This window comes from Rhinopithecus roxellana, chromosome 9, assembly GCF_007565055.1.
Source record: "Rhinopithecus roxellana isolate Shanxi Qingling chromosome 9, ASM756505v1, whole genome shotgun sequence".
NCBI classification, from domain to species: Eukaryota; Metazoa; Chordata; class Mammalia; order Primates; family Cercopithecidae; genus Rhinopithecus; species Rhinopithecus roxellana.
The window spans coordinates 7,958,998-7,979,856 of NC_044557.1; the positions used below are offsets into that span (position 1 = coordinate 7,958,998).

The window sequence follows — 20,859 nt, forward strand, 5'->3', positions numbered from 1 at the left end:
CCAGCCTGTGTCCCCTGAATTCCTACAATTGTCAGATTGACGTGGATGCTCCACTGGGGACTGTGAGCTGGAATCCCAGGGGCAAAAAGTCTCATGTTTTTAGTTTTCTGTTCTATTCCGATGACGTTGACACTTGCTGGTTCATTTGGCCTTCCTGATAGGAAAGAAAGAGCTTGAGGCTCCAGGAGATAATTTTCCATGAAAAGGAGAAGCCTTGTCATCCGCGACTCAGTGTAAGGCAGAGTTAAAAGTGAGGACTTCCCGGAGCAGCCCAGGCGCCACTGGTCCTCTTTGCCTGTCTCATTTTTCTCCATAGTGCTTGCTACTGCCTGCCTTCATACGTATTTATGTGTCTGCTTATTTTTGTCTTCACTAAATTGTAGGCATCTTAAGGGGAGAGGGCTTTGCTTTCCTTATTGCTCCATATCAGGATCCTGCTTAACCTATAGCAGGTGCTCATAAACTCAGTTGACAGACTGAAGAAAAAAAAAAAAAAAAAAAGCAGCGATGTTGTTTGCTGTAGCTATGAATGGTGAAAGCTTATATATTTTATACTTAGTCCATGTAGGAACTAGACTAAGCACCATCACTTTGTAAGAGCCTTGTGCAATCGTGCATACTTAGGATAATGACTCCTGCAATAAACACGGCTCAGATGCTGACATTAGCCCCACAGATTGAGTATTTGGCAATATTTGCTGCAGCGTCCAGAAGCTGAACCATCTGAATGATCACAAAAGCATAAACAATTTCCAGTGCAAAAGCCCACTGAAAGCACCTGAAACCATGCCAGTTCCCTGGATGCGCCCTACATTTCCACATGTGCATTATGAAGCCCTATTATTGTTGGGCTCTTGTTTATCTTGAAGGTAAAGGGTTGCTGGCATTAGGAATAAATGGAGCACCTATAACAATAATTTCTGCTACAGTGTAGTATTTTTTACAGCAGCCAAATGCCAAGTCTTTTGATCAGGATTTCTTGGGCTCCGGTGATGGTGATAATTACGACCTTTCCATGCTATAGAATCTTAGGGCTTAGTGGAACTCACGGCATTCAATTTTCAGTTTATAGCTCAGGAAACTAAGGTCTAGAAGTTACTTCTGAATATCTTATGCTGTATGACTTTGGATTTGGTGAGTTGGGCTTAAGAAGTCCAAGATGAGGCTGGGCACAGTGGCTCATGCCTGTAATGCCAGCACTTTGGGATGCTGAGGCAGGCAGATCACCTGAGGCTGGGAGTTCGAGACCAGCCTGACCAACATAGAGAAACCCCATCTCTACTAAAAATACAAAATTAGCTGAGTGTTGTGATGCATGCCTGTAATCCCAGCTACTCGGGAGGCTGAGGCACAAGAATCACTTGAACCTGGGAAGCGGAGGTTGTGGTAAGCTGAGATTGCACCACTGCACTCCAGCCTGGGCAACAAGAGTGAAACTCTGTCTCAAAAAAAAAAAAAAAAAAAAAAAAAAAGAAGAAGTACAAGATGAGGCCAGGCACAATAGCTCACACCTGTAATCCCAGCACTTTGAGAGGACGAGGCAGGTGGATCACCTGAGGTCAGGAATTTGAGACCAGCCTGACCAACAAGATGAAACCCCATCTCTACTAAAAATAAAAAAATTAGCTGGGCATTGGTGGTGGATGCCTATAATCTCAGCTACTTGGGAGTCTGAGGCAGGAGAACCACTTGAACCTGGCAGAAGTTGCAGTGAGCCAAGATTGCACCACTGCAGGCCTGGGCAACAGAGCAAGACTCCATCTCAAAAAAAAAAAAAAATGTCCAAGATGAAATTTCTCTGCTCATTCATTTATTCTGCAAACACATATTGACCAATTACAATGACCCGTGCACCATGCTAGAGACTAGGGCTAACTAGGATGAATAAATTCATGCCCTGTTCTCAAAGAACTCGGAGGCAGGTAAAAGGTCCAGCTTGTAGATAAAAGATTACAAATTCAGTATTGTAAGTGCCATCCTAAAGGAGTACAGCAGATGTTTTTGTCCGTGTAATCATTCATTCAACAAATATTTTTTGAGCTGTTCGAATGTTCCAAGAGCCAGCCAGTCAAAGGTGAGCAGGTCCCAGGACCTGCCCTTACATCGTTTCTGGTCTAAGGGTAATGGCTGGCCTGCTAATGAGTCAGAGAAAGGTCGTGAAGGAAGGAGTCCCCTAGTAGAGAACTGGGAAACAGGAATTGCTGTAAGAAGGAACGGACTGCAACGGCTGGAGTGCCAAAGGGCACTGGGGCAGGGGGCAGTTTGGTGGAGGTTGGGGTACATGAAATGAAAGAGGATGAGGATGGTGGTCAATCCATCTTAGGAGGTTAGAGCTAGATCTGTATAGATCTAGAACCTGGCACCTTTCTCTGTCGTTGGTTTTTTCTTAGGAACTGTTGACAAGCATAGAAAAATGTATTAAACTACATAGCTCTCTGATCCTACCTGCACCCCCAAAACACACAGAAAGCCTTCCTAATATGATGGTGTTGTGGTATTAAAGCTTCTTTAGACTTGCTGCCTTGGTGCAGCTCTGGAATAGTGATGAGGAAGAGAAAATGTTTCACTGGAGCCCTCACCTGGGAAATGAGTGCTCTGTGTTAAATAGTTAAACCAGATATGCAGCTAGGTGCCCCTATGTCTGGCACCTAGTGCCTGCTCCACCATTAATGCTCACATTACCCTGAGAGTTGGTTAGAGCAGGTGCTTGACCAGGGAGGCTGGGGAGACTCAGAGAGGTGAAGAACCTCAGAGCCCAGGACTGAGACGCCCAGCCCAAGCCTCTGTACTCACTCAGAGGATGGATTTGACACTGTGCAGCAAGCCTGTTATTGCTCTGAGTGATCTACCCCAGACTGATTTCATTTTCCCTTCCTCTGCAACCAAGGAAGAGCTAGTTGACCAGTTCAGTTACATAAAAATCTTCATTTGTAGTCACAGCAGCGACATTCCGTGGAATCCTAGGGACTAGGCAAAGGGTGACTAGCACCTTCAGGAATGATCGGAACATAGTGCAAGGAAAGCACACTCTCTAAACTCCACTTTATGCTTTCATTGCTCTAGGAATTTAGAATATGAAGACCAGATGTGATCTTCATAGTGCTGAGAGACTAAGAAAAAAGATAGGGTTGTGTGTGGTTCCATGAAAGTGCATTCAATTCTGCAAACTCTTATGCACCAGGCTCCATGCTAGGACCTGATTACCAAGGTGAGCAAAACACAGGATCTCAAACAATTCAGGCCTTTGGAATAGACAGACACAAGTGCAGATAAATGCAATTCTGTGTGATGAGGGTCTTGAGAGAGTTATCAAGGGCCATGGGAACATGGCCAAGAAAACAATCCACTTTTAGGGGGCTGGAAATAGGGTACAGTGTGGCAAAGAGAGCGGACAGGGAAAGTCACAGGCAAAATGACACTGGGTCTGGGCCTTGAGGAAGATTCGCCTCTGTGGTTGTTAGAGGAAATGCTGAAAGCAGATCCCATGGTTGTGATGAGACTAGAGGAGGAATGAGAATTGGCCGCGATTATTTGCGTTCGACTGTGACTTCTTTGGTGTAAATCCTTTCTGTCCGTTTTGACAAGCCTTGGCTCTGATTTTAACTCCCTTATGTTCCCCGAAACCACTGTTAACAGTTTATATGAATCTTGGCATATTTTTTTTCTGTACATGCAAAACACATGGCTTAACTGTTTTCTGCAAGCTGTTACGTTGTCTTATTCTTGGAATTATGGAATTCAGAGGAAACTAGAAGCTCAGAGCAGTTTTGTCATTGCAAAGCAGCATAAATTGAAGGCTGGGAGGTCATAGATAAGGACAGTTTTAGAAGTCCAGGGTTCTTTTCTCCTGACCCCACTGCCCTTCTTCTGAAGGTCTGGGTCTTTTTTTGTTTTGTTTTTAAAAAGAATACCAAGATCTTGGGCATAGATGCTCTTTCTAGTCCATAGGAGATATTCTTAGCTGCTGAGCTGCATTTCAGAGTCCCATTCTCTCATTAACTCAAGCTCACACTTCCTCCTCCATCTTCCCAAGGGCCTATCAACCTCTGCAGTTGATTTGCTGCTGAACTACAGGATTTCTCAGAGCACAGGGCTGCTGCGAGTTCTGTACAATCAGAGTAGAAAGGAGGTGAGATGAGGTTGATTCATTTCCTTGCAGAGCTCTAAAATCGTTGTGCATTCCTTTTCTTTAAGGTAATGAAAAGGATTAGAGTGTTTTTCCTCCTCATGAGTATCTAGCAAACTGTGAATCCTAAGTGCTACCTGGGCAGGAGGGCTAAAGTTAGATTGCAAGAAAGCAAACAGGGAAAATGCTCAGAGCCGGTCGCCTCTCTTTCCATCTGCGCCACCTCTCTCTGAGTTTGTGCTGTCCTCTCAGTTTCTTCTCTTATTCTGTCTTTCCTGCCCCTAGGCAAGAGACAGGTTTGCAAAGGAGATCAGGTGTGACTTTCTACTATGGTTATGGCAGTTGCTTCAGCTCTGCCTGGCTTCTGATTCATTAGATTCCAAGATCATGTATTTTTAGCAGACCTTTCCCACCAAGCGGTCTCTGGGGAGCCATAAACTATTTGGGTTAGAAAGAGGCTGCAGGTGGTGTGGCCCCACAGAACGAGAGGCCTGCCCTTCAGAAGAGGTCTCCCCCATCAGCAGGTTTCTGTGTGGGTTGAGGGATGTTCTCTTAGCATGTTTGATTGCACTCTGGGGTTTCCATTCCTGGAATAATATCAGAACTCCAGTAAAGGTTGTGCCTCACGGGTCCTTTACAAATAGGACAGATGCACAGCCACTCAGAAGGATGAGGCGGGAGGACGGTTTGAGCCCAGGAGTTCACAACTAGCCTGAGCAACATAGTGAGACCTTGTCCTACAGAATAAATAAATAATTTAGAAATTAAACATTAAAAAACAAATTAGCCAGGCATGGCCCTGCACCTGTAGTCCCGGCTACTCAGGAGGATCGTTTGAGCCCAGAAGTTCGAGATTGTGGTGAGCTGTGGTCTCCCCTGTGAATAGCCATGGTACTCCAGACTGGGCAGCACAGCAAGACCCCATCTCTAAAAGCAAGAAAGAAAAAAACCGGCCGAGCATGGTGGCTCATGCCTGTAATCCCAGCACTTTGGGAGGCTGAGGTGGGCCGATCACAAGGTCAGGAGATCAAGAATATCCTGGCTAACATGGTGAAACCCCATCTCTACTAAAAGTACAAAAATATAGTCGGGCGTGGTGGTGGGTGCCTGTAATCCCAGCTACTTGGGAGGCTAAGCCAGGAGAATGCCGTGAACCTGGGAGGCAGAGCTTGCAGTAAGCCGAGATCGCACCACTGGACTCTAGCCTGGGCGACAGAGCAAGACTCCATCTCCAAAAAAAAAAAAAAAAAAAAGAAAGAAAAAGCAGGACAGATAGATGTAATTATAACTTCATACTGACTGTGATTCCCAAATGTGTAGAAGCCCCAGTGTGCCACCTGTCCCCTACTTAGACCCCAGAATTACCCCCACAACATCACTCCTCTCCTGCACAGCCTCTGCAGCTCACCACCACTCCTCTTTACCTCCCATTAAAAACATTGTTTAGTAGTTCCAAATCTACAGAAAAGTTACAAGAACCATAAAGAGAATTCCTGCGTCTCTGGTGTCTGCATTCTCTATGCCCGTTCTCCTGCACTTCCTGTCCCTGTCCATCTGTCTATAATGTAGGACGTGTGACATGATTCTGCACATCCCCAGACAGTCCAGTGTATACCATCCAAAAGTAAGGGTACTTTCCCACGTATCCATCCCACGTGCCTGCCAATCTGGAAATCAACATTGATGCAACACAACCATCCAATCCACAGATTCCATTAAGATTTTGCCAACTGTCCCAACAATTTATCCCTCTCTCTGTGCCTCCTTCCCTCACATCTCCCCACCCCTTCCTCTTTCTCCCTCACCTCCCTTTCCTGCTCTCCTCCCTCCTTTCCTCTGTCTCTCTCTGCTCTCTGTCTATGTCTGTTTTCTCTCACTGCCTCTGTTCCCCTCCACCTTTTTCTGTCTCTCTCTGTTTCAGAAATCTCTCCAGGAAGATATTTTGCATTTAGTTGTCACATCTCATCAGCCTCCTTCCATCTGGAATAGGCCCTCAGCGTGCCCATTTCTCCTATGTTTGACTGTTTCCATGCTGTAGTTTGAACCTCAGCTGTCTGTCTGATGCTGCCTCATGGCCATATGGCCATGCTCGACAGGAATACCATAGAAACCATGCTCCCTCCCCACTCCTGGGGATGTTAATCTTGATCACCCAGTAAAATTGGTGTCAGCCACGTTTTTCTACTGTAAGTTCACTGATTTTCCCTTTGTAATTGATCAGTATTGTGTTGGGAGAGGGAAATATTTCAGTCTAAAGGGATCCATTGATGGGAGCCCATTGATGACATCTGCCTGTATCAGCTACTTCTGTGGTGGCTCCAGAGAGTGATTCCCCATTTCCATCATGTCTTCTACATTTTTTAGCTGGCATTCTACTAAAGGATAAGCTTTTTCTTCTCCCCATTCATTTATTTTTTCTTTATTTGTGTAGACCTGTTTGGACTCATGGATCCATCTTCCATTTGATGGGTTTCAACCTGATACTCCCATGACTTATTTTAATGGTCAAGTCTAAACTGGGCCAGTAGGAGTCCTTCCCATCAGTTGGCTTCTTCATCCTTTGACATGTCCTCCTCATTCCTTGAGCATTTTCCTACTTTCTGGCATAAGGTGCCCCAGGCTCATTTTGTACTTGCCCTGCCCCAGCCCTGGCTCAGCGCTTCTCCAAAGATCCCTGGTTCCTATTAGTGGAGACAGCACTTAGACACCAGGGTCCGGTCCCCAGTGTGCCAGTTGCTCCGGGTTGTCATATGTCTGTGTGCATGCATGTGTGCATACACGAGTCTGTTAACTACATCTACAGCTGTCTATGTATATATATTTTAAGAATCAATGAGATCACGCCAATATTTTTTCGATTCCAGCCCAGTGCTCAGAATTCTTTCTAGCCTTTCCTTTCCCCATGTTTGTACAGTCCTTCAGACAGCGGGAGGCCTGAATGCCACTGATGCCCATCCTCCTTAACGTATTCACTGACTCGTTTGCTCAGTGTGACAACATCCCAGCCATTCCATTAGCTGTCCTCTTTCTCAGACCCCAGACATGCTGCTGCCCATGCCCTGCAGGGCACCTCTCTGCTCACTGCCCTATAAGGCTGACGTCTCTCCCAGCTGGGTGGGGAGGGAGGGAGAAGGATGAGAAGGGAAGATGGGAAAGCACCCCTTCAGCTTTGATTTCCTTTCTGTTTTGGTTGAAAATTTGATGTAGGCAATTTGAGGAAAGAAATCAAAACTTATATAGCTCTAGTAATTTTTTAAATGTGTCTCAATTCATTTCCTCTTCCAGCCAAACCATCGTGCCGTCGCTCCTTCCCTTCCCATCATCCGCTCTGTTTCCTGTGGCTCCATGGTCTTTGCATTGCTTTCTTCCCTACTCTTTCTTTCATTCTCATCAGTTTCAGAATTTGGAGTAAGAATGGCAGTCACTCCAGTCCTTTTCCTCTCTGTAACTCCAGTTTAGGCTCTTCTCTCCTACTCTGCTGCAGGGCTGCAGACCTGCAAATATAATATATTCTGTCTGTTCCACAAACAAGGACCAATAATAGAGCAAAGTGAGAGGTAACACACGTACAGGTTGGTTGCTATTTGGGGAATTAAGCTTCTGTGACATCGAGTATAACACTTGCTTGTTTATAGCGAACTCAACAGAGAATCCAGATTGAATAGGAAATTGGGATATGAAATGTATCCCACTAACCTAGGATATTAAATAGAAGCATCCACTATGTAGACAGCTTCCTCCTTATCACAAGCAAGATCTTCTGATCGGATCTTTACTGCCTGCATGGGTAAATGTAAAAGCATCTAGGCATTTCTTTTCTCACCTTTCATTTTATTCACTCTGGGGTCCTCAGACTCCTTGGTGTCTCTGCCACTGCTATTGGGCCTGTTTTTTCCAGGACTGCAGTGCCTTCCATCCCCATAACATCTTCCCCTGGCCAGTGCTCCCTTGCCTCTGGGCCTGGCTCGACCAATCATTGGATAGTAGCTGTTGATGGATGCAAACGTTGTGTTTCCCGAGTGTTATATGAACATGTTTCCTAGGTTCTCCAGAAATATAGCTCAAAGAAAGGGAGTGGGGGTCTGAGCAGTGAGTTTCAGGAGGTGTGGGGTGGGGAGGTCCTCAGTCACAGGACACAGCTGAAGCTGCCTGCTCCATAGAGACAGGGCCAGCCTTGTGCACAGGTGAAATAAACAGCTGTGTGGAAAGGAGGTGTGAGGGCTGTGTGTCCTCATGGGAATGTAGGCATTTGCTTTTGAGATGTTCTTGCAGTTTTGCAGAGACATCAAGGCCTTTCTATTTCAAACCGTTCCCCTTCTCTTGACAGGCAGAGTTAAATTCCCTGTGTCTCCTGTATTCATACATTTGGAAATCAATTAGTGCAATTGGGGCAATCAGAAGAGCTAAACAGAGGAATCATTTAACAAGAACAAATGTCTGGAATTGTGTATTTTGCCAATGGAATTTCTCACAGTTGGTGCAAGAAAATACTCCAAATTGAATCAATCAGGCTGAATGTGACTTTTTTCTTCTTCTTTGTAAAAATGTTAAAAGAAACATAGCCAGCTGAGGTCTCCTTCCCCACCCATCACACAGATAGATCCCTTTTCAGAACAATCCTGTCAATTGACATTTCACCTGAAAAAGAGCAAAGGCAGATGCACAACTCCAGGTGTGTGTGCTTGGCATGAAGATTTTTGCCAAAAAGAGCCTTAAAAGGTTATCTGCTGTGTTAGGACCATTTGGAAAGAGATCATATGGGGCCAGCTGGCCTTAAGGGCTCAGTACAGGGAGTATGTAGGATGCAGAAGGCTGCAGAGAGCATGGCTCCTACCCTGACGATGAGAAAAAACTCATTAATCTACAAAATGGTCATTTTTTCCTGAACCCATCTCATGCCTGCCTGAGGTAGTAAGGCAGCCGAGTAAACAGAATTTCAAACAGAAGCAAGGCCCTCTAAGAAGCAGGCCACATAAATCACTTCAGCTTTGGCAGAGGTCGGGAAAGAGTGGTGTTCACCATACAAGCCAAAATCTTTTTTTTTTTTCTTTTTTTTTTTTTTTTCAGATAAGGTCTCACTCCACCACTCAGGCTCAAGGGCAATGGTGCAACCATAGCTCACTGCAGCCTTGAACTGCTGGGCTCAAGGGATCCTCCCACCTCAGCCTCCCAAAGTGCTAGGATTACAAGCCACCACACCCAGCCACCAAAATCTTAAAAGTTCTTGAAGGCCAAGTGTGGGCTGGTGTGTCTGGAACAGGCTTATCTCCATGGGCCCCCCCATGAGAAGTATTGGGATATGTCAGGAGCCAGATGAGCCCCCCTCGGCAGCCAGGTGTGCAGGAGGTGGCCCTTGGCTGTTCAGGCAGGGGTGGAGGGAGGAATGGACATAAAGCTTTCACTTCTTCTCCAGATCTTTCCCTCGTGTGAGGCAAAAACAGACCCTCTCACCTCTATTTTTATTTTTGAAATTGTGGTAACATTTATTCTGAGAATAAAACAGGCCTCTCGTACCCCACTCCTATGGGACACTCTGAGAGGAGGGAAGCCCAGTTCTGGGTGGAGTGGGCTGGAAGCCCCACCCATCTGTAAATGGGACTCCCAGGTCCCTGTGGGTGCATGAGGTGAACAAGGCAATTGCTCTTCCCCACCCACCCAGCATCCTCACCTGCCCTGTCCCCATCCTGGGGACCAGAGATCCCTGCATGGCCAGGAGCCAGCCCAGCCTACCTGTAAGAGCAGGCCTGTTAACCCAGTGCTGTCCGGGTGTGGGAGGCAGTGTCTGGCCCCAGGCTGAAGCCCACAGATCTGCCAGTTGGGCCTGGTTTGCACCTGTATCCCAGGGGACATGGTCAAGCAAAGATCCGTGTGTCAGCCCCATAGGCCTGAGCTGGCTTATCCAGCACTCACTGCACCTGCACTCAGGAACCTTAATTTGAAGTAGACATTGAGGGGTAGTGATTACATGAATGTGTATATACAGTGCATGCATATAGAGATACACCAATCCTTAGACCGTACACCTAGAGGAGGAATAGAAACAAACTGCCTCAGCCAGGGGAAGGGTAGGAAACATTCCTGCCAACAACTTGCTGCTGCAGGGAAGGTAGGAGCAGCCACCCTGGGACTCCTAGGGGAGGGGCTGGAGATTGTGTTGGGCCCGGGATTCTACACCAATAATAAGCAGGCAGCTGGACATGGTGGCTCACGCCTGTAATCCCAGCACTTTGGGAGGCCGAGATGGGTAGACCACCTGAGTTCAGGAGTTTGAGACCAGTCTGGCCAACATGGTGAAACCCCATCTCTACTAAAAATACAAAAAATTAGCCAGGCGTGGTGGCAGACACCTGTAATCCCAGCTACTTGGGAGGTTGAGGCAGGAGAATTGCTTAAACTTGGGAGGTGGAGGTTACAATGAGCCAAGATCATGCCACTGCACTCCATCCTGGGCAACAAGAGCGAAACTCCATCTCAAAAAAAATAAAAGTAAAAAATCAAAACAAACACACAAAAAAACAAGCAGGGGTCGGCGACTGCTGGGGGAGGAACAAGAAACTCACACCCAAGACCAATGCAAGTGAGACAGGTTTTGCTGCCACAGAGAAGGGGGAAGGATTGCTAAACATGGAAGAGAAATCCCACCTTGGAGGGCCAGATGTACAGAGCCTGCCTAACACTGAAGCTGGAGCACAAGAAAAGAGAACATGCTCATTACTACCAGCCTAACATGTTATAATAAGCAAGAGCAGGCCACTGCTGGGAGAAGAGTAGGAGCATGGAGAAAGATTTCACTTAAGGCCCAGGCATGCAGGATGGCTGGAAGTTGAGGGAGGTCAGGAACACTCACCCAGAAAAACCCTGGCACCCCAGCTCCAACTCAAAGTTCAAGATAACCACAGTCTACCTTTATAAGGATGTGAAGGCTGTGGTGCACTGAAAGTAACAACAAAACTCAAACTCAGGTCAACCCCTAAGATTGACTTAGCTTTCCCACCTCCATGCTGACAACTTCACAGAAGAAGAGGCATGTTCATTTCTAGCCATAAAAACTATTTACCTCAGTCTCTACTGCTCTTCTATGCTTGATGTCTGACACTCAACTAAAAATTATCACACACCAAAAAAAAAAAAAAAAGAAATAAAAAAACGATGAACTATTTTCAAGAGACAAAGCAATAAACAGAATCAGACCTAGAGATGACCACAATGTTGGATGTTGGAAGTATTAGATGGACTTTAAAATAACTATGATTAATATGTTAAAGGATCTAGTGGGAAAAGTGGATAACATTCATGAGTAGATGGAAAATTTCAGCAGAGAGATGGAAACTATAAGAAAAAGTACAATGAAATGCTGAAAGCAAAAGACATTTTCTCAGAAATGAAGAATTTCTTCAACAGGTTCTTCAGTAGACTGGACATAGCTAAGGAGAGAATCAAAGAACTTGAAGATAAGCCAATAGAAATAATTCAAATTGAAACAAAAGAGAGAAAAGAAGGGGGAAAAACAAACCAAAACAGAGCAGCCAAGAGCTATGGGACAACATCAGCTGGTCTAAAACACATGTAATTGGAGCTCCGGGAGGCAGTATCTGTAGGAAAAGGACTCTAGTGTTTTCCTCCAGGAAAAGCCATATGGTTAAAAAATGGCCACAAGTTGTTATTGCTTTTCTTCCCGGTTCTAATTTAGTGAAATCATTTACTTTTATATCCTTCCACTTCCTTCTTGTTTATCTTTTACACCCTGTTATTTGAGGGAAGAAATGTGTGATTTATCCACACCCCCAATCCCCTTTAACAGCTGTCTGCCATTTGGCTTCAAGAAAAGTGGCTGTGAAGGTGAGAGGGAGTCACCAAAAAGATTCAAAGCAAGTCTCAGCAAGCTGCCTTTTAGCAACCAAGCTAACTTAAACTTGATTTAGCTAAAGTAAAACATGATTCTCAGTTTTGAAGAGGTGGTAAATTACAGTTCATCTCTGTCCATAGTTACAGCTAAGAACAAATAGCTCCCATAATTTGCACTCCTCCTCCTCCTTCTCATTTGAGCAATGAAAAAATCTGCTTAAAGAAAAAGGAAGTATTAGATATGGTACTTATCCATGAAATGCTCTTTTGGATATCAGAAGTGGTCTCCTGAATAAACTAGTTATACATTTAATAAGACAGCTGTACAAGCTCCTTTGTGTGTGTGTGCAGGAGGTTCGTTTTCAGATGTTCAGCAACTTCCGCTGCTAGATGGTGGTGACTTGTGACTGTCACCACCCCTTAAGTAGGTAGACGCAGCCATCTACCTACTAAGACCAATTGCTGGAGGAGAGGTGCTGCTGGGGTCTGGATGTTTGTGCATCTCTTGTATCCAAATGCTTTGGGAAAGGAAGAGGAGGTTACTTGCTGAGAGAGCTGGTAGCATATTTTAGCTTATGGGTTTAGAATCTAAACTCAGACACGCTTCTCATCTTGCTGTTGTTAATGAACTTGCAACCCTGTCTTTGTGCAGGTGGGCTCCTCTGCCTTGAAAAGGCCTCTGTGAAGCTTTCTAGGCCTTCTTGACAGAGCAACTCCTTTCTCCTCTGTGCCACCTCTACCCCTTTATATGCTGTTTGGGACCTTTTTCACATGATTTTGCGTTTATTTTTTTATGCATCTGTGTTCCCTACAAAACTGAGTTCTTCAAGGGAAATAGTTTGTGTTTGATTCATTTCTAGCACAGGGCTAGACACAGACTAGATTCTCAATAAATATTTGTTGAGTTGGGTTAAGCAATTGCTCAGCGTTTGATGGCAACAGTGCCCACACCTGTGTTTGAGACAAGTGCTTCTGCAGTCCCGTCCCCATGTGGTTTTTACAGGCATTGCATTCCCAGGCCATCTTGCATCTCTCTCATGAACTGTGCCCAGTGGGGTTTGATTCAGTGGCCCTGCTGAGAACAGTGGATTCAGATCCCCATAGTAATAGACTTGGAAGTGATTTAGGGTGACTATGTTAAAGACAAATTTACACTGAAGTGAGAAAACATTTTTCAAAAATCATAAAGAAGACGGAGGCCACTGAGCCAGTATCTGGGATGGAGGGAGAGTGCAGCTCTGCGAGAGGCAGGCCTACTCAGGAGGCCCCTGTCATGGCTAGGGTCCTTACTCTCTGCCCTTTGCGAGGGAAGCGCAGGACCCAGGAAGGGAAGAAGGGGGATTTTCTGCAGATCAGGGAGATGAATAAAATCCTAGAGATCAATTGCCGAGGTCACATCCATTGGTTAGCTCTAAACTTCATGGAGACCAGAAAAGGGAAGATATGCTTTCATCATCTGATAAAAAGAAACACAGTCGTTTGGGGTTTTGTTTTGTTTTTTTGAGACAGAGTCTCTGTCACCCAGGCTGGAATTCAGTGGTGTGATCTCTGCTCACTACAACCTTGGCCTCCCGGGTTCAAACAATTCTCCTGCCTCAGGCTCCTGGGTAGCTGGGACTACAGATGTGTGTCACCACGTCTTGTTAATTGTTGTATTTTTAGTAGAGACAGAGTTTCTCCATGCTGGCCAGGCTGGTCTCGAACTCCTGCCCTCAAGTGATTCAGCTGCTTCGGTTCCCAAAGTTCTGGGATTACAGATGTGAGCCGCTGTGCCCAGCCAGTTATCACAGTAGTTTTTAGGGGGAAAAAAACCAAAACTCTTTTTTCCTGGGAATTCCAGGTTGGTCCTGTGTGTGGGTGTGTCCTGTAGAGGCTGCCTGGCCTCTGCCAATCGTTTGACTACTCTGGGCCTCAACTTCCTCAGCTGCAGATGAAAGGGTGGAGTTCAGGGACCTCTAATATCCCTTTCGTGTCCTGCATTCTCTGGTCAGATAGTATATCTAGAATGCCTCCGGACTGAAATCCTGACATTGGCCTCAAAGAGCAGGGGCCGGCCGTCCCAGAGCATTAGCGGCAAGCATTAGCTATTTTCTTTCCAGGCTTGCTGGTTTTGTGGCTTTGATGCATTCAGGACCCACAAATGCTCATCAGAGCGACTGTGCTGCCCAAGTAAGCACTAAAACCTCAGCCGTCAGCACCAAGTCAAGGCTGGCTGCCGCTGCGAGTCAGCTTCCCGCAGTAAGCAGCCTGCGGCAGCTGCCGGACTGTCACTCCAGCCGCGCCCACAGCCACAAACACCACCCCAGTTCCCAAGCAATCACAAGGCATCCGCTGTCAGCACCAGGAAGCTTCTAGATAAGGCTGTCGCTGGGTTGGAAGAGCGCTTGCAGAAATGCTGTGTGCTGCCTGAAAAAGCTCACCCTGCTCTGAGAAGCAGCAGGGACTCCTTCCTGCCCACCCACCCCAGAAAAGAGTTGCAAGATGGCAGAAGCAAGAGTGACTCCAGGCTACTAGCTCACTGATCACTCAACAAATTGCTTTGCAGTGAATTTGTCTTGCAAATCGAGGGGAGGGGAACTGGTTTCTGCCTGCCCAGTGCTCTCTCCCCTTCTCCTGGATTCCCATTTGGCCCTCAAGCACTTTCTCCCTCTCTATTACCCAGACTGGCTCTGACCTAGCTTTCTCTGATAAACTCATTCACACCGGGTGAGAAGAATCCACACAGCTTTGGACCCTTCAGTGAATGGTGTGTAAAATCTGCAAGAGGAGGAAATCTAATGGCCAGTGGTCATTTTCAGGCGTTTGCATGAGGAAATATTTGGTGAACCACCCTCTCTCCCCTACACACACACCCTGGCAAGGCTGGCTGTGCTGATAGGCGGGAGTGTAGGGCTGCCCTGACCTAAATAGGAGGTAGTTAATGTTCCCTTTGCAGCCCCCTCTCATTTCTCTAACATCCAAGGCATCTGTTATATTTGCTCTGTCCAAGGCCCCTACATAAAAGAAGCATTGGACCCCTTCCATTCTCCTATCGTGACTTTGGGTGACTTTCCTCTGCTAGTTATGGCAAAGCAATTTGCCTAATCTGTGACTGGGCTAATGCACTCCCACTCCCATGTAGAATACTTGTGTTTGAGCAAGAACCTCTTAAAAATGATGCCCTGACACAGTGGGAGAGCTGGAATTTGAGGAATGCAGAGTGGGACTGCGGAGATATTTGGGGACATGTGAGTCAGGGACCCCACACATCATACCTGCAGAAACCAAGCCCTCTGTCTAGGTGGCTAGGATCTATTTCATGAGCTGGAGCCTGCAGTGGCTCTGAGGCCTCCCCTGGAAAGGAACAATATAGAACAGAATTAATCAAAATGGGAGGCCAGGAGGAGGAGCAGGAGAGGAGGGGAAAATTGCTAGTGGGGAAGGAGGAGGACAGGAACAAAATAAAAAAGCAGGGGGTGGAGTTTGCTTACTGACTAAAATCATTTTCTATACGGAGCCAAGATCATCTCATCTGTTGGAATTGATATTTTGCTCCTTCATGTTTTCAGACTTATTTGTGGCTCCGAGTAGCACTCCTTGATGTCAGCTTTTGCCAGAAAGTTTCAAGACCTTTCAGGGCAAGGATCAGAAGAGCAGGAAGCATGAGAGTGATACATAAAACTTGAGCTTGGCTGCCTTCCATAAAGCACAGTGGCAGCTTCACCAGATGCAGCTGGAACTTTAATTGGTTAAATTTTAATTGGTTCTGCTCTTGTGGGCTAAGTGTTGGGCAGGGAAAATGGTTTTGTTTGTTTGTTTGTTTGTTTGTTTTTGCTTTGCCTAAAGCTTAACTGTCAGCCAGCCTTCTTTGGTCACCTTTGAAATTATCGGATGGCAAAGGGGCTATTTTATGTTTTATATTTATTTTTATTTTTGAGACAGGGTCTGGCCCTGTCACCCAGGCTGGAGGGCAGTAGCAGGATCTCAGCTCACTGTAGCCTCAAACTCCTGGGCTCAGATGATTCTCCCACCTCAGCCCGCTGAGTAGCTGGGACTATAGGCACACACCACCACACCTGGCTACTTCTGTGGGTTTTTTTTTTTCTTCTTCTTTTGTAGAGCTAGGGTTTTACCATGTTGCCCAGGCTGGTCTCAAAATCCTGGGCTCAAACAACCAGGCTGCTTCAGCCTCCCAAAGTGCTGGGGCTACAGGCATGAGCTACTGTACTGGGCCAAAGGGGCTATTTTAATACTGATTTTTCTATTGAGGAAATCTTACAGCTGGGTGGTTGGTGGTATTCATTTCTCATATGAGCTTGCTTCGCAGTTTAACATCTTACCAAACATGTGTCTATTTCTACAAGCATTTAGGATGCACTGGTGTTACCACTTTGCTTTTCCTGGTCACTGCTGTGAAAATTAACCAGGGGTTGAAGCTACATCATTTTAATTAAGTGGGCTGCCTAAAGCGTGGCCTCGACCTGAATATCAAGGTCACCATGGGTCTTGTGAGAGCTTCCTGCGTAATTCCCATCTGGGAGTGGTGGGCCAGTTCTTGCCCTTCCTTTCCACCTCTGCTCTGCTGTGACCTGAGGTGTGAAGGGGAGGCTGAGTGGCCCTGCCCTGTGCCCTTTTCAACCCCTAGACACCCTCCACTCCTTCCCTCCAGTGCTGTGAACACCTCAGGGCTGGGAAGGGGCCTGGGCCCCCACTGGGACCTACAGAATGCACCATTTGACTAACCATCCCGTTCCCGCCTCTCTGCTCTTTACAGAATGGGTTGAATGGCTTGCATCTGGCCTCTAAGGAAGGCCATGTGAAAATGGTGGTTGAACTTCTGCACAAAGAAATCATTCTAGAAACAACAACCAAGGTATGTCTCACAGGGAGTGGGGGAGCTTTGCATTGAAAATTCAAGTTTGTGAGTCCTTCCTTAGAAACCAGTCCTTCATGAGAGAACTCAGGCATGCATCTGAATTTCTCTTATCCTTCCAATCACTTTCTACTGATTCTCTGAATCCCTGAAGCTGCCTGAAACAGACCCCGTTTCCAGAAAGATTCAGTGGGCCTTTATCCTCATCGCTAGGTTACATATCTAAAACTAGAGCCCTTTCTTGGTTGCTTTATGCTTTCTCAGGGTCCTTGACTCTAACTCAGTGTCCAAGGGTTCTGGAAGCCCCAGTCAGGTGCCTGGAGTTGAATCCCAGCAGACGTACTTCACACTCTGTGATCTGGAACGAGTTACTTGGCCACTGTGAAGCCTCAGCTTTGTCTGTAAAATGGAGATTATAATGCTTAGTTGCAGGGTTGGTATGAAAATTCAGTGAGATGGCATACATCAAATGCCTGGATGTATTTATTGGATGGATGTATTTACTGCTTATTGGATCTATTTATTGATTACTGGATTTATTAATGATTATTGATTCCTATAGTAAGGAATCAATAAATACTGGTGACCATGTTGTTGCTGAGGGTTGTAGAAAAGAATCCAGATCTCTTTCATTTTTCCTTCTCCAGCAAGTCTTCCTTGTTCAGCCCCAAACTGATTTCCTCTCCTCGCTAATGACCTGGAACAGCATTCTCTTTCACGAGGAGGCGTTTGGCATGGGGCGACATCAGGCATCCACAGTAACGTATTTCACTCCATTTCAGTAGATTATAAACACCAGTGACTCAACTTCCGAAATCCCAGAGTCATGAAATTGATACATCTACAGATTGCAAAATAAGTTTCATTTTTTACCTGTCACACATCTTATTTATCAAACAGGATGCAGCCAGCAATTAAAAATAAAACCAAACAGGCTGGGCACAGTGGCTCATGCCTGTAATCCCAACACTTTGGGAGGCCGAGGCGGGAGGATCACTTGAGGTCAGGAGTTTGAGACCAGCCCAGCCAACATGGCGAAACCCCATCTCTACTAAACATACAAAAATTAGCCAGGCATGGTGGCGCAGGCCTGAAATCACAGCTATTCGGGAGGCTGAGGCAGAAGAATCGCTTGAATCCAGGAGGTGGAGGTTGCGGTGAGCTGAGATCATGCCATTGCAGTCCAGCCTGGGTGACAGAGACAGACTCCCTCTCAAAAATAAGTAAATAAAATAAAACAAACAAAAAATCATCTCCATTTGCTAACTCAAGTATTGTCTCCCCAGTTCTTGTTTTTTCTTCTCCTCCCTCCTCTGTTCCTTTCCCATGTTTTTCTTCTGGAGTTCTTTCCCGGCTAGCCTCTTATTTTCCATTTGGTATTTATTACACATGTTCTCACACACAGCCTCAATTTCAGTTCCATGCAGCAAACAGTTTGCTGCCTCTCAAGCAGAGAATGTAGAAGAACAGTATGTAGAGAACAGATGTAATTTATGGTTATGAAGTGAGCTACCAAAATATTATGAAGGTAGAATCATCTCTCAGGTAAAATTCTGTAATTTTCATGTCATTTCCTGAATGTGAAAAGATCTTGTTGCACTTTTGGGTAAAATAAACTGAGTTGCTCTTTCTGACTGGATATGGGGTATTTTTTTCCCAAATTCTATGTCAAATTCCAATTGTTCCCACCCTGCTTCTTGTGTGGATGAAGGATGAGATTATTTTCTCTGCACACTCCCACGTACCTGGCTGTGAGCTGCATGCCATCTGACCTGCCCCGTGTGTGCCGGAGCGGCGCCTGCCCTGGCGTGCCTTCAAGGGCTGCGGAAACACGAGGCTTCAGTGCTTTGACTATTTCCGAATCTCCTCCCCAGGTTGTGATTTTGCAAGTGAACACTTGGTGTGTCTTTTTTATTTTTAGAAATTTTCTAAGCCAACGTGGCTTTGGAATACCATCCAGAGAGAGAGAGGGGAAAAAGGTGGAACTGAAACCGTGGGCTGGGGAAGAGTCACAACAGATTGGGGATGGTGATGGGGCTCCCAGGCAGCAGAAAGATGAAAAAAAAAAAAAAAAAAAGAAAAAGAGTAAAAAGCCAAAACCAATTTAGATTCCTAAAATATACTTAGAAATTTTAAAAGCATAAAACAAATGCATTCTCTCCCCATCCTCCTATCTTCAGCTCTTAAAGACTGGAGCTCAGCACCTAAGCTATTAATGAACGGGGACAGCTTTCATCTCCACTGGAGAAAAGCCTGCTGTCTCACTCGGGGTCCCTCTCCCCCTTCCGCTTGCATTCACCCAGCACCCATGCAACCATTGTCCCTGCTCTGAGCTCTGTGAGCCCCTGAAAATAGAGAAATTGGGTATTTGTGGAGCAAAATACAGCTAAGTGATTTTTCCTGCTCCTTTGAGGCAATGTTCTTTCATATTGAGGGAGGGGCAGAGGAAACAGAGGCTCACAAATCCCTTTTCCTGTGACTCCCACGACTTAGCCTCATAATGTGTGTGTATAGATAGGGGAAAGGAGATCCACTTCCAGAATTTTCCCTGTGTTCTTATTCCTCACTTATGCTGCCCTTGGCCCAGCTGGCTTGAACCAAGATCCATAGCCAGAGTTCCATCACTGATAAGCTCCCCCAAACAGGGGGGCCTTCCCCTCCTCGTGGGGTAAGGACTTCAGGCAGGAAGGGTCAGATGGAAAGAAACATTTGACGTGAGCCTCTTGATGTCTCCGTGGCCTCTGTGCCTCCATGCTGGCCCAGGCCTGCTGTGCTTATGCCCAGGAAGCGTGTGACCAGTGAATGAAAGGACCCAGGATGCCTCCTTCTTTTCCATGGGAGCCCAGAAGACGCTACTTGGAGCTCAGTGTCCTGGTGTCTAGAAAAGTTTCTGGTGCCAGCAGCCCTGCTCCATTTGGTACAGCAGGTGCCAAGCCTCTCAATGGAGGCTCTTTGGACTTCTATGAAAAAGTATTAATGAACTTCCAGACTTTCATATCTGGCATTTATTCTCCAATGGATACTTGAGGAAGAACTTTGTTCTTCATCAAATAGAACTTGAGGAGAAATCAAAAAGACAACTTCAGGAGGCAACAAATGGGAAGTGCCTGCCTTTTAAAAACAAAAACAAAAACAAAAACAAAAAACCGGTTTTATGCCTTTTTTTTTTTTTAAAGACAGAGAGACTGGGTCTCACTGTTTCCCAGGCTGGTCTTGAACTCCTGGACTCAAGCAATCCTCCTGCCTTGGTCTCCCAAAGCGCCAGGATTACGAATGTGAGCTGCTGTACCCAGTCCCAGGCTTTATGCTTGAATTACCAGGCAGAGTACAAGAAATAGACCTGGGCTGCTTCCCAGCCCCCAGGGCGGCCTCATGGGCCTGCCTCCCTGACCGAGGAAAGCTGGGTCAGCAGCTGCTGGTGGGCCACACGGCTGGGCCCCGGGCTGCTCCCTTCCATCTCAGTGAGGAAGCTTTTCCTCCAGGTGACAGGTGCCACCGGGCAAGGTCAGAGTCCGAAGTCCCTGCCTGTCAGTTCTTAAGTTTCTTGGAATGGATTAGTTAACGATTATGTAGTTTAGTAAAAAGAACTACATACTGTCTAAACTCTAAAACGAGGTTGTTTGAGATCTCTGCTCCTTAAGTAGTGCAGGGACAGATGGGTCCGACCATGGATGCATTTTCTGCATTCGCCCTATTTGACGGAAGCATGGAGTGGAGCCTGCCCACCCCCGCCCCCGAACTCCCTGAATGGGGGCGCAGGTGCAGGGCACCCAGGGGAGTCCACCCCCAGAGGCAGTGCTGACATTCTGGTCCAGGACCCCCGGGGGCTGGCAGGAGCCTGGCTGGAAGGCTGTGGGTATCCCGGCAACAGATGGAGGCTGCTGGTCCTGTCTGTGAGTTGTTGTTAAATATCCAAGAAGAATCCAGACAAGAAAACCTGAGAACATTAAACTCATGTTCTCAGGCCCATGCCTGTAATCCCAGAGCTCTGAGAGGCTGAAACGGGAGACTAGCCTGGACAACAAAGTGAGAGCCC

General features: G+C 46.3%; 1 protein-coding gene across 2 annotated transcripts in view; it reads left to right on the forward strand.

Annotated features, from left to right (window-relative positions):
* ANK1 (ankyrin 1) overlaps positions 1–20,859 on the forward strand; it is a 243,957-nt gene that overhangs the window by 144,987 nt on the left and 78,111 nt on the right. For both annotated transcript variants that reach the window (XM_010371812.2, XM_010371821.2), the window contains exon 3: positions 16,725–16,823. In XM_010371812.2, the coding sequence (XP_010370114.2) occupies positions 16,725–16,823 (99 nt within the window). The remainder of the gene's footprint in view (positions 1–16,724; positions 16,824–20,859) is intronic.